Here is a 14432-nt window from a genome sequence, read left to right as displayed (position 1 = left end):
ACCCAATCCTAAAAATAATCCTAGTCCAGTCCAGCCAAGATAGGAAAATGGGCCACTCTCACAAACAATACCATGCCAATTTCGTAGCAGGGCCACAAAAGGGCTAAGAGTCCATGTGAAAGCAGGATATGCAGACCTCCCCGCCTCTCTCTCTCAGACACGCCCTCTTTCTATATCTAATCTACGTCTCGACATAACCCCATTCAGTTTGTTTCCCCCACGCAAAGAGCAAACCAAACCCCCCCCTCCCCCCCTCTTTCTCTTCCTTCCCTTCTCTTTATCCTTCGCTTCTTTCTGTAATACACAAAGCAAAGGTACCAGCCCATTTCACTTTTTCTATTTTTTTTTCATAAAATAAATAATAATATCACCATTTGCTGCTTATAATCACTAACAAGTATTTCAAGTTTGTATTTTTTTAAAAAGAAAAAATTGGGTTTCATCCGGTGCGTGCTTTTATATCTTACTTTTTATGTAACCGACAAAGAAACAAACAGGAGACTCTCTTTTACCTTTACCCATTTCTGATTATTTTATATTGGGTCGTCTCAATCGGTTTCATTTTCTCATGATCCGAATCGGCTACCAAACTTGATTTCGATTTCTGGGTATTTCAGATTTTCCTCTTTTAAATCCTAATTTGCACTTATTTTTTGCCTGATTGTGTTATATTTTTTGTTTGCTTTCGTCTCTTGTTGTTTGTGATGGCTTGTGATTTGGGTGCTTGGTTTTTGGAGTAGATTTGGTGTTTTGTGTTATTAAGTGATTGGTGATGATGTATCATTGCGTTAATGGTTGGTTCTGATCTGGGTTTTAAGTTAGTTTTTGCATATGAACTGAGATTAAAATGATTTTGTTATTTTTTCCTGGAAAGATAATTGCTTTTTCATATGGTTTTACGGGTTTTGAGTATTTTTATTTATCATTATTGTAATGTCTTGGTTCAATTATTATTTTGTGTTTCTTGTGCAATTAGTGTGGTTTCTCGTTAATATTTTTGTTTCATGGCCTTTGTTGATCATGAAAGTTTCGGATTTTTCAGTTTGGTTCCCTGTCAAGGAACCAAATGAGTTTTTCTGGTTCTAATTGATGAACATGTCAATTTGACTTGCTGAAATCCATGCTTTTTGAGCATACATTGTCAAGAATTAATGCTGATAAAGACAATGCTTGGGCACTAGATGTCTTTGGTCTCGGTGGCATTGTAGGACTTAAATTATTTATCCTTGGAGATTGTTTAACATGTTCCATGACCGAATCAAAGCTTTTTTCCAGGATAAATATTGTTCCTTGGCATTTGGTTTGCTTCAATGAAGATGCAAGTTCCAAGTTTTACATTTCCTAGTCTCTTAAGAATTTACAATATCAGGTGGAAGTTTAAGCTATCCACACATCAAATGTCTGTCTTTAAATGTGGTGTGCGGATTGGATTTTTGAAGTTAATGGAAGTGTGAGTAATTTATTCCCTCCAAATTTATATAGGAAAAGATTGACGAGTTTTAAGAAAATAATCACTTTTCAAAACTTTAAAATCAAATGTAATTCAAGGACCCAGTTCTTCAAGTGGGGGTGGTGTGGGGGGATGCTGTTTTATTTGATTCAAACAACTGATAAAAGTGCAGCGTGATGAGCTATTGAATTTCTATTACTTTGGAGTCAATGTATTATCATATTCCGCACCATGACATATCAGATTGTAACTTGATAGAGATAAAGAATAGTAATCTGTAATGTGCAGCTATCTGCCTACATTATCTTATGATTCCAATAGATGGCCATTTTCTTAAAGCCAGCTATTATCTAGTCTTCCATTGCATCCCATGTTTAGATGATAACATATTCTCTAATTGATGTAGCTGTCTAGCTTCAAAACCATCATAACAACATATTTCCAAGTTTGTTTTTGCAGAACTCAAATCAGCAGGGCTTGCTATTGATGCTAAGAAGTGAAAATTATAATATACTAAACCTCAAGTTGCAAGAAAAATGAAATTATTAAGTCCATCTTCAATATTTGTTACGTGGGAAATTCTTATTCCTTCACTTTTGGCTTGATTCAGATAATGAAAAGTGAAACATCAATGGAGTTCATTTGAGGTGTTATTTCTTCCTTCAAGCTTCACAGTTATTCTAAACTTATTCTCAAGGTCCGCTTCTTTGTCTCTGCACTTTAGTTTTTCCCTCCAAAATGGTTTAGAAATCAGTTCCCTTGCCTATTTAAAACTGTGAACCAGCAGAAGTTACCAATCATTTAAAAATTCTGTCATTCTTATTCTTAAACGCAGTTAGGTTTGTTGATGGATGCTGTGCTGAAGTTGTACTTGATTCACCAATTTATCTCTTGAACAGAAGCATTTTAAATTTTATCTGAATAGTGAAATTTTAAGTTTCTAAATCTCATAGCAGTGGCAGTTGGAGTGATAATTACAGAAGCTTGTGCAAAGAAACCAAGAGATGAGTTGACCAAGACATCTTTTGAGAAAAATTGACCCGACTTGTATAAGTGAGATTGTTGTTGATTGTCCATAAGATCAGATACTCAAGGGGAGAACTTTTCTATGACTATGTCTCATCCTTGCTCCCAATTTAACAAATTTTACTTGTCTATGTTATGCAGGAAAATATTTATTGTGATACATTGGAGGCATTTTAAATTATATATTCCTTGGTTGTCTAGCTACATTTGCTGTAATATATGGGCTGAGGTGCACATTTCATGGGAGGTGTAGACGATGATGAACCAGCTTTAAAACGCCTGAAATTAGCCTCCGGAAGGTTGACAGGTCTTTCCAACGGTTCATCTTTAACAGAGCCCATAGTTGGATCTTCTAGGGATTTGATGGCTCGTCCCCTACAATCTGAAGGGGATGAAGAGGTTCTTGGTTCGAAAGGAGTTATTAAAAGAGTTGAATTTGTCAGAATAATAGCCAAGGCATTATATTCTCTTGGATATAAGAAGAGTTATGCGCGTTTAGAGGAAGAATCAGGGATACCATTGTATTCATCTTCAGTAGATATATTTACACAGCAAATTCTCGATGGCAGTTGGGATGAAAGTGTAGCCACATTACATAAAATTGGTCTAAAGGATGAAAGCATTGTCAAGTCAGCATCTTTTCTGATATTGGAGCAGAAGTTTTTTGAACTTTTGGATGGGGACAAAATTATGGAAGCTTTGAAGACCTTGAGGACTGAGATTACCCCTCTCTCCATTAACAATTGTCGAGTTTGGGAGCTTTCCTCCTGCATTGTATTTCCTACACATTGTGATTCAGATGGGGCTTCGAATCAGGGCTATGAAAGGACAAAGTCTCGGACCAAGCTGCTGGAGGAATTGCAAAAACTGCTCCCCCCAAGAGTTATAATACCTGAAAACAGATTGGAACATTTAGTTGAACAGGCTCTTACCTTACAAAAGGATGCTTGCATCTTCCACAACTTATTGGATAAAGAAATGTCTTTATACTCGGATCATCAGTGTGGAAGAGATCAGATTCCTTCTCGAACTTTGCAGGTTAAGGCATATTTTCATGATTGGGAACAGTAGCTTTATATGGAGGTCTTTCGCTATTTCATTCTTTGGCTTAAGATTTTATTCCATGCTGCAGAGTTTTTCTTTGTTAACTGTTAGTTTTTGCTTGGTTTGACCAAATTTTAGTTATGCAGAGCTATTATCTTCTTAATGTCGAAATGTAAAAAAATGGTGGGGTTGGAAGAGTAATCAAAGTTGAATAAATCTGTCACGTCATCTTTTTATTGGGAAAGTAAAGAGGGATAGTTTGATTAATGTGATTAATTTGTATGTTTTTAGTAATCCTATTCAAGTTTGAATGAAGTGCTTCTTGGTTAGATTTAAAACTTATTTTTAGTGACATTCTTAAAAAAAAATATATATATATATATATTTTTGTGGAACTGAAAATCCTGAAAGTGCAATGTCTTATTAGAGAAAAGTGCCTGAATTTGTAATAATTTGTTCATCAAACTAACTAATCCCTGTTTAGGTTAGAGAAAAGTGCTTCCTAGCAAGTTTTAGAAGTTATTTTGAGGGGAATTCTGCTAGGAAGATACTTGAACTGCTATCTTCCATGAAGTTAATTTTATGAACCCTTTCTTCTTTAAGTTCTACAAGGATTTCATAAAATAACTACATTGTGTAGGTATTTCTTGATTCAGTCCCCATGTTAGATTTTTTGAATGCCTTTGGCCTTGGTTTACTCTTCATGCCTTTGTCCTTACACCTGCCTGATTCTTCTTTGTTGGTTCTTTTGTTCTTCCACTTTGTTCTGAAGAGTATAATATATGTGGTTTACTCAGTATGTAGAGGCTGATGTACCCTATACTATTCTTAATAGCGTTAAAATGTTAGCCTAATGGCTATTTCTTTTGTGAATGAAGAGCATGCTTGTCCACTCATAAGGATTGTGAACTGATGGTTTTCTTTTATTCTATAATCCTCCTGTTTTGCTTTTGCTTTGGATTTTATTTCGATGGGCAGACCACTCCTTTTCATTTTCAGTTGCTTTCTATTTATTATTGGCAGCACTAGATTGAGTCTTTCTTTTATTCCCACTGGAACAGATATTAGAAGCACATTCAGATGAAGTCTGGTTCTTACAATTTTCACATAATGGGAAATACTTAGCTTCATCCTCTAGCGATCAATCAGCAATCATATGGGAGGTATAATCATTTATTTTTAGTATTTTATGCTGTTATTCAATTGTATTTTCATGTCCCTTCTCCCATATTTTATTTGGTTTTGTTTGCAACATTCTGCCTGGGATATTCAGTAATAGGTTTTTCATATGATGTCAGAAAAAACTGATCTCTCTGTTTATGCATCCATAGTAATCATACACTGTTAAAATTCTTAAATAATCAAATCTTAATTCCCATTACTATTTCTAAGCTTCACAGGGTATGCCTTGTACACTATGTGCAACTCTCTCAACAACCATTGATTTATCCAAAGAACTAGGGACTGCTAAAGGCCCATGTGCATCCATGTCACTCTGCTTATGAAACAATTTTATATGTGCCAATTAATTTGTCATGTTTTCCAGATTGATGTAAGTGGTGGAGTTTCTTTGAAGCATAGATTATCTGGTCACCAAAAGCCTGTCTCCTCTGTTTCTTGGAGTCCTGATGACCATCAGCTTCTCACTTGTGGGGTGGAGGAGGTTGTCAGGCGCTGGGATGTTTCTTCTGGTGAGTGCCTCCAGGTTTATGAGAAAGTGGGCCTTGGCCTGGTATCCTGTGGGTGGTTTCCAGACGGGAAATGGATATTTTCTGGCATCAATGATAAGAGCATCTGCATGTGGGAATTGGACGGGAAAGAGGTAGAATGTTGGAAAGGGCAGCGAACTTTGAAGATTTCTGATTTAGAGATAACGAGTGATGGGAAGCAGATTATAAGTATGTGTAGAGGAACTGCACTACTATTACTTGATAGAGAAGCTAAAGTTGAGAGAGTGATTGAAGAGGATCAAGCAATAACTTCGTTCTCATTATCATGGGATAATAGGTTCTTGCTAGTTAATCTTCTGAACCAGGAAATTCATCTTTGGAATATAGATGGTGATATCAGGCTTGTTGCCACATACAAGGGCCATAAGCGTAGCCGGTTTGTTATTAGATCATGTTTTGGGGGACATGAACAAGCTTTTATTGCCAGTGGTAGTGAGGACTCTCAGGTATGGATTTTTCGGTAGCTTTCTTTTTCTTTAAGTTCAAAAGGTATACAAGAAATTCAGATGTTTTGTTCATCTATTTGTGCGTAAACCATAAAATTTTGTGTGGAATATTTCCTTTTCTATTCTTCTTTAACCCATTTTATCTCGAAAGGTGTTTGGTAATGATCTGGTTAGGTCAATCAAGAGAAGGGCATTATTTGAATCAAATATTGCATGTTAGTTCTTGCCTTTTTTAAGAAGTCAATTTGTTTGTACATTTCTTAGGTAACTGATCGTGTAGTTTGTTCCTAAGCAGTTGAGATCTCATGTAGATCAGAGCCAGAGGATTGCCCATACTGTAGTTTCTTTTAAATTTGTATGATGCTGAAATTATTTATCCTGCCCCGTTAATCATGCATAAAAATCATAACAGATACTGACTAGCTCTAATTGATAACCTAGAGAATAATTTAGAGAAATCTACTTTTCATAAACAACACCTTCAACCCCAGAAGAAGCTTGTAAGGCTTTTGTTTTGGTGTACATGTCCTGCAATGTTTCTGCATATTATTATATCAACAATTTGCCATACCTGTATGGTATTCCATCCTGTTCTTTTTGGAGGGAAAAAATGGAAATTACATTGACAGTTTTGTGACCAGAAACCTTTAGAAATAGCTCAGATGCGCATGGAGAGTTACAGGTATTTGTATATACTCATATGCATTTTTATAAATTTATCAAATGTCCCTATCACTTTTATTTTATTTTTTTTCATAGAATAACATTCCTTTATATGGATAAAAACATACTTGTGAAAAAGTTTGTTCTACACTAAAAACTAAATCACACACAAAATGAGTAACCAGCCAAGATTAAGAAATCATCCATTATCAAAATATAATAAAATAAAATAAAATCTGAATGAATGGAAAATGTCTTGCATTTCAGCTTTATTTTTTAATATAAATGTGTAACAGAAGGCCATTGGTCGATTTTGCTGGGTTTTTTTTTTTTCTTGCACAGAGCACTGATTTATCAGGATTACGCCTTTTTTAGGATATTAATATTTATAGTTAAGATCCTACCATAAACAGCCTCTTTTATGAATAACCGAGGGAAAAACACTCCGGGAATTGTTAGACTTGTCGATGAGGACATTAGGCCTACCTCTTTTTGCATGTTCTTGTTAGTATACTTTTAATAGTACTTATTATTTGACCGGTGATTGTTCTATGGAAATTAGAGTAAGAAATCAAGAGTCTTAAAATATTTAGCCACATGTGGAGTGTTAACACACCACAATATAAATCCCAGGAATCTTGGAAATTTCTGGCCTGTGTTCTCTGTTGTATTGTGAAATTTGTTTCCATATAGGTTGTGATGTGTTCATTGTATGGTATTGTAATTACACATGTAAGAAGAAACTGTTGGAACATTCTGGAATCTCATCTCGTAAAAGAGCCTTTGCTTGTCATGCTATTGTCATTTTGGGCAATTGGTTTATGAATAGGGGATGCAGGTAACTAAGTTCAGCACATTTTGATGAATTTAGGCTTGCTGTGTTTGAAATGTATGTTTATTACAAGGGTAGATAAAACTCTTTTTTTTTATATTTAATTTTATATTCTAGTGACATTCTGAAGTGCTGTTATCATTTCTTTTTGAAGTGCAAATTATCTATATCTGCAGATATATTTGTGGCATAGAGCCTCAAGAGAGCTTGTAGAGGCATTGCCAGGTCATTCAGGAGCAGTTAACTGCGTGAGCTGGAATCCAGCAAATCCACACATGTTAGCATCGCTAGTGATGATCGTACCATTCGAATATGGGGTGTAAATGCCTTGCAGGTGAAGCACAAGAGTGCTCAATGCAATGGCATCCACTACTGCAATGGAAGGACTTGAAAGATACCCAAGCATGATATTTTCAGATAAATACTCATTTTCCTTGACCATTGCTTTCATGTATATACTTTAATTTGTTTCCAGCAGACATTCATATCAAACAAGCATGTGAACTGTGCAGCGACTTGCTGATAATAAATTCCCAATCATTTTTAACCTTGGATGATTTCTTTCCTTAATTTTTAAAAGGCCAAGAAAATAATAATGTTGTTGATGCATTTATTTATATGATGGGGTGATGTTATTATAGTTACAGATTAGACGGAGTATTGATTCCATTCACCTGTATGACCATGTACATCACCTGTGATGCCATATAGTTTCTCTTGCATCTGTAATTCTCGTTGGCTGAAATTGTTGCAAGAAATTTGCAGTGGTTTTCAAGCTCATTGCATTGGTTTTCAAGTCATCGGGATTTGATATCTAATGGCACCATGCCTCTGATGTTATGGTGTAGAAGGCCACCTTATTAATGGAATGTAGATTTTGGCTATTAAGGGCATCTATCAAACCGACCTGGTGTTCTTGTGCATTAGATAGCTGGTCTTATTTTGCCCTGGTGATGAAGAAAACATTTGGACAGAACCTGTAAATTGGTGTGGGTCCCCCCCCCCCCCCCCCCAAGAAATGATTCGATGTGTTTTGTTAGAAAGAGCTATTTGATGTTTTTGTTCTCCATCAAGAAGCATTTTGTGAAGCGTCTTGGGGCAGTAATTTCTATCCTTTAAACACAAAAAGTAACCCGTTACCTTGCATAATCAAGTTTCTTGAACCCCTCTCCCAACTCCCTTAATCAGCACTCTCTTTAAAATCTTAGCGAAAAGGAGAGCCTCGACAACAATTCAAAACAAACATCATAGATTTAAATATGATTTACATACAATTCCTTAGTTAAGTCTCTTAAGCAACACTGAAAGAACTTGCAGTGCTCTCCACGTACTTTCTTGCTCCCTTGAACCACCTCTTGTCTCCAGCTTGTGCCTTGCAAATGTAAAGCTTACCATCCTTCACAGTGGCTGTGATAAGTTGGTGCTTGCCACCTTCATCTCCATCAGCAGTCCTTGTCAGTACTGACAAGAAGAAATATTGCTTCCCACCAATCACTGGAGTTGATGTCTCCAATATGTTAGCTGTTGCCACGTTGTTGGGGTCGAAACCACCCTGCATGATCAGTTCAGATTCACATCATATAAGAACTGTGGGTTGATAAAAACAGAAAATAGCTCGACGTGTGACAATTGCATCCGTTGTTGCCCTGCTAGAGAAGTTGTTTAGCATTTCATACAAACAACATGAGAAATCAAATGAATTATACTGCAAAGTTATCAAGAAATGCTCCCTCTCTCTCTCTCTATCTCTCTCTCTTGGTTGTTTCGACAGTACCTCAGATGCGGTTGCAAACAAGGAGGATTGTTTTCCAAGCAAGAAATCCACCTGCAGTGACCAGAGCAAAATATTTGTCAGTAATATTCTACCATCTTACCAAAATAATTCAGGTTTTGAAAGAAAGCTTGATATTAATTAAAAAAGTCTTTCAACGTCGATTTGAACTCCTATATTAATCTACTGGATTAAGATTAGGAAAGGGGGTTATGCATTACCTTGGAGAGGAATTCCTCAGGGGAACCGTAGTCGGTGATGGATTTCTTATCGGTTGGGATGACCATGACAGAAACGTTGCTGGTGGCATCGAAGTTGTCCTCGTATCTAAGAACCTGACCAGGGAACTCTCTCTCCTTGCTTGGATTCCATTTTGATGGAATTGACAACTTGAATCCATCTCCATTGTAGGGCAAGAAATCTGTGTCTGTCTTTGGCTTCCCGAAAATATTGGCTGCAAATGACCATATCAACTTATTAAGACAAAATTTGATTGATTCTCGTGGAAACTGGATACTTATTAAGTGTATTGGAAGAGCTGGGGAGATTGTCCCCGGAGATATATATGATGGCAACAATTTAAGCAGCAACCCGCATAGAGTCCTCATTCAATTAAGACGACTAAATATTAGGACAAGCAGATTTAAGCCAAGAAATAAATAAGGAGCATAGCATGCATGTATTACCAGATTCACCATAGGCAGCATCAGCAGGAGCTACCTTGGAGCCAAGGGCAGCAGCACCAATGAGCACTGTGAGAACCAATCTGCGAGACACAGCACCATTATCCTCCTCCTGTACTGCCTGCTTTTGGGCTCTGCAAACCAGCTGGGTGGGCTTGAGGTTAGCCACTTGGCGTTGTGATGATGGGGTTGATCTAGCAGGAGTGGTTAGTGCATGGTGGTGCAAGAAGCATGAAGTGGAGGCCATGGTCGTTTTTTTCTTCACTCCCTGAAGGTTGTTTGTTCAGTGTATCAACCTCCGTTTGGTGGGCTTTGTGGTCTAGAAAACGGGTTTGGATGCTTGTGCTTGCGATAAAGCCAAGGCCATTGGACGGTTTTGGATATCGTGTAACGAGAAGAGATCAGATTTTCGATGTGGGATAAGGTTGTAGTGGTTCTGACTGCTGCCACCTGGAATCGACACTCCAACTTTAACTTCTTCTTGCTTTGGGGTCCACCGTGCTTCGTCGTCGGAATATAGATGGATTCTTCACATACAAGTAATTTTCGAAGGAATCCGATCCGCTTCTATTTTCTACCTTCGGCCTGTCACAACTAGGCCTGGAATGAGCCCAGGATATTTTGGGCTCTTTTCTAATACTGGGCTAAGCCCATAGATATAGCGGACTTTTACCCTTTTATATAACAATGGCTTAATATTAAGTAGTATTTTAACATACAAGTATTGTTTAAATGAGGGGCCATGGGCCCGGAAACAAAAGGATCCGTGATAGAAGTAGTCTATGCCAAAAAATCAGAGTGCCGTAGCCCCAAAAATTGCTAAGCTATTGGAAGTTCTAGCCAGATCTTTATACCTAGGTTTGGACCTGAGTTATTATTTATCAGACACATGCCTTGACTCTGAGTCCAGACCAAGATCTTGTTTTTAAGTCTATTAAATTTAATTAAATTATATTAAATTTATATTTACATGGTTTAATTTTTTAATTATATAGATATAAGCAATACTTAAATATTTCTTTTATAAATTAAAAATAATAATTTAACTCGTTACATAACACGAATTAATAACCTAGCATAAACTAACTAGAAGGAAATTTTATTTTTGTCCTTCTTCCTATAAAGCATTATTCACTTAAACAATGCTTTGTTTTTTTTTTTAAGATTTAATTTTTTTAATTTTTATCATTTAATATTAGATTTGTTAATCTCGATTTCATAATCTGGGTCATAAATTTAGAGAGTTAGCTATAATTTTTTATGTATTTTTTAGTTATTTTTTTAATTTAATTCTTTAATATTTGATTAATTTGGATTTAGGCTTTATTTTTTTTTTCTTTCTATAAAGTTACCCGGGCTTATTACTCAAGTTATGACTTTTACAAATTAAACCAGGTTGACTTAAGTTATTTTTTAATTTATTTTTTTAATTTTATTCTTCAACATTGAATTTTTTAATCTTGAGTCGCGGGTTAACTAGGATTTTTGTCCTCCTTGTGTTGATTTTTTTAAAAAAATCTATCCTTTAATATTTGATTGATTTGAGATCAGGCTTTGTGTTTTTATTTATTTTTTATTTTTTATAAGGTTATCTTTGTCTCATTACTAAATCATGAGTTTTGCAGGTTGACCTGAGTTAATTTAAATTTTTTTAATTTCATCACTTAACATTAAATTTATTAGAAATTGAGTTTCATAATTTATTTTGATCTATTTTCTATGAAGTTATCCTAGTTACATAATTTGGGATGTAACTTTGATAAGTTAGCTCAAATTATTTGTTTTTCTAATTGATTTTTCTAATTTTATGATTTAATATTGATTTAATTTAGAATTGAGTTTTATTTTTTATTTTAATTTATTTTTATGAAATTATTTTGATCTCATGATCCAAGTCTTTGATTTAACAATTTAACCTGAGTTGATTCTGGTTGAACCAATATGTTTTTGCCATTATATTTTTTTTAAAATATAATTTTTAATTTTTTTAATTAACTTATATTTTTAACATTATTTAAATTATCTTTAAATTCTTCAAATTAATCAAGTAATGTAAAATCAATAACCATACAATTCAATTCTTTTTAATTATAGAAATAAAGTTTCGGCGCTAATAGCATGTACAACCCACCAAGATCTAAGAGCTCGTTCTGGGTTTTTGGAGGCGGGTTCTCCCAGGTAACAACCCAATAATATAAGGCGGTATTGAATAATCATGCTATACAACGGTTCATGATACGCAATGATTGGTGTCGTTTTGAAGCATAAACACCTGCCAAGGCCACCCCCCCTCCCGTGCCCGGCCTGGTGGTTTGGACCGTTAGTTTTAACTTGTTTATTTATAGCGTGCATGATGAGACAGCACACGTGGATAGAAACAAAGTGCCTTTCACTCGTATTTTGTCCTCTTCCCTTGTCTTCCAAATCAAGCAATGCCCCCATCATTTAAAGTATGAAAAGCTAAGACTCCAAAAGCATCTCGAGAAAGTGATCCCTAAATAAAATGTCAATTGGTCCCAGTAGTAACTACCATGATTTAGGTAGTTCGAAATGGATCGATTTGCATTTTTGAAGAAAATAGGGACCGAATTGAACTTTTCTATAAATCCTAGCAACCTCACTGCCGGGATTCTCGCCGTTCGGTCACCACCAACGTGATCCGGGGCCAGGAATCACGGCAAGCAAGTGATTAAGAAGCCAATGCATGGAGACAGATGGTCTCAAAATAGTTCAATTGGGTACTCATACTTTTAGAATGTTCAGATTAGCACTTCTCTAACCGCTTATTTTATGATAACTGTTGACCGTGACCAGTTGACCTATTTTATTGATTTCTGTATCAATTGACTCGGAGACAGGGATAAGATGTAGACAGGGTTAAGATCACACACACACATATAATAAACTTCTACTTTTTATTTTTATTTTAAATATTAAATATTTATTTTTTATTTTAAAAAATATTAAATCAATATTTTTTTTAGATATTTTTTTTCAGCATTTATTTTGGCATTTTGCTCCACCCAACTTTTACATAAGGTATTGGACCTATTGGTAACCGACTTATAAAACTTTTTTTTTTCCTTTAAGTAAACTGATAAAGATAAAATATACTAAAATAAACTTTCCATGGAAATAAATAATTAAAAAAGAATATCACTCGCACCGCCTTTTCTTGGAAGCCATAAAACAGAGAAGAAAGAAAAAGGATAATAGAGAATGGAATTAGATAAGAAATGATAGAGAATCTTATCTTTGCATAGAGTCTGGATTGTTTGAAATTATTAAATATTGTTGAGATAAATCAGGAATTAATCTGTAAATATCTGTGTATTATCTTTTATAATTCTGCCAGGAGAATTTTTTAAAAAAATTTCAGAATGAAGGGAGATCGGAATTGAAAACTTTAAAGAAAAAAAACCACGGATTGTTGTTAAAATCATGAATTAATTTCTAAAATTGTATAATTTTATGAGCTAATATATATAAAATATATAAATTAATATTTTTTTACAAGTTTTTGTTGATGATGTTTAAATTAAGTAGAAGTAATTTGCATGAATATAAAACTACCGAACTCTTGATTACCTAAACTTAGTAAAATTAGCATAAACTCTTGATTAAATTTTCAGTTTTAAGAATAAATAATATATAAACAGATTGAATGTTGAGAAAAATTACTTGCTAAAATACTTAAAATAAATGCAAATTAATAAGGATGTTATCAATATTTATTCTTAATACTTTATTACTAATTGTGACTTGATATAAACAAAATAAAGGCAATAAATCACCTATTATCACTTATAATCAAGGTTATATAACAAATTTGAAAAGGAAAAAAAATAATATCTTCCTATACTAGGTTGTTGTAATAAAGTTTACACTGCATTTTTAAAAAAATTATTTATTTTATTAAAATTTAATAAATTTTGCATGTTTTGGATTGTTTTAATGTACTAATATCAAAAATAATTTTTTAAAAATAAAAAATATTATTAATATATATTTTAATATAAAATAATATTTAAAAAATAATTATAATTACACAAGCAAACGGAAGAATGCAAAGCTGCTACTGCAAAGCTCACGTAATAAATGAGTAAAGAAAGCCGTAAAGAAAAAGAAGAATGCAAAAGAGCCACTGCAAAGCTCACGTAATAAGTGATTTTTTGGGGATAAAAAAGAGATTAAGAAAAAAAACATTTTTACTCTAAAAAACCACGCAATTCTTAGCTGTTGTGCTAGCTTATCAGTTAATCACAGATTTTTATTAGCTATTGTATTTTTTTTTAGTTTAATTAATTCTATTTAGTTTAATTTATCTAGGATTTGTTTGGAAATGCAATATAATTTATGTTTTTTAAATTAATTTTTTAATTTTAATTTAATATTTTTTATATTTTTAGATTGTTGTAATATATTTATATTAAAAATAATTTTTAAAAATTAAAATAATATTATTTTAATATATTTTTAAATAAAAAATACTTTACATCACCATATTATTGTAATTTCAAAGATAACTTTTTTTTTTATTCACGCACTTATCAATTTTTATACGTACAAAGAAAAGCTTCCTAGGATACCCCACGTGTTTTTTTTTTTTGTTTTCTGGGGGGGCGGGGAGAGATTTTGGCGTCTAGCTACCAACCAACCAATGTAAATGTCTGTTAAAATAAAATAAAAACCAAAACAGGAACTAAGAAAAAGACAAGCCATTACCATTTCGTTAATAATTTGATCGGGAGTGACTTATATGTTATTTTTTAAAATATTTTTATTTA

At 33.9% G+C, this 14432-nt stretch overlaps 2 protein-coding genes across 7 annotated transcripts; one reads left to right on the top strand and one right to left on the bottom strand.

Annotated features, from left to right (window-relative positions):
- Positions 1-120: 120 nt before the first annotated feature.
- On the top strand, positions 121-7745 carry LOC105131468 (WD repeat-containing protein 26-like). Of its 6 annotated transcripts, XM_011034466.1 has the most exons (7): positions 121-314; positions 1276-1450; positions 2061-2147; positions 2618-3514; positions 4582-4683; positions 5067-5696; positions 7368-7745. In XM_011034466.1, exons 4-7 carry the CDS (start codon positions 2717-2719, stop codon positions 7512-7514), a joined length of 1677 nt encoding a protein of 558 aa, XP_011032768.1. In that variant the 5' UTR covers positions 121-314; positions 1276-1450; positions 2061-2147; positions 2618-2716; the 3' UTR covers positions 7515-7745. The 6 variants fall into 6 exon arrangements, with proteins under 6 accessions (XP_011032768.1, XP_011032764.1, XP_011032766.1 ...); XM_011034462.1 differs by lacking the exon at positions 1276-1450; XM_011034464.1 differs by lacking the exon at positions 1276-1450 and having other exon boundaries at positions 1910-2147.
- A 670-nt stretch (positions 7746-8415) lies between these two features.
- Positions 8416-10007, bottom strand: LOC105131463 (oxygen-evolving enhancer protein 2, chloroplastic-like). The gene is made up of 4 exons (XM_011034452.1): positions 9649-10007; positions 9184-9416; positions 8966-9016; positions 8416-8743 (listed from the first exon to the last, which is right to left on the bottom strand). The coding sequence occupies exons 1-4, from the start codon at positions 9890-9892 to the stop codon at positions 8483-8485; spliced, it is 789 nt and encodes a 262-aa protein (XP_011032754.1). The 5' UTR covers positions 9893-10007; the 3' UTR covers positions 8416-8482.
- Between the last annotated feature and the right edge of the window lie 4425 nt (positions 10008-14432).

Source organism: Populus euphratica, unplaced genomic scaffold (assembly GCF_000495115.2).
Source record: "Populus euphratica unplaced genomic scaffold, PopEup_1.0 scaffold23.1, whole genome shotgun sequence".
Taxonomy (NCBI): domain Eukaryota; kingdom Viridiplantae; phylum Streptophyta; class Magnoliopsida; order Malpighiales; family Salicaceae; genus Populus; species Populus euphratica.
The sequence above is the reverse complement of the archived record's forward strand: the minus strand, read 5'-3'. Positions and strand labels throughout refer to the sequence as shown.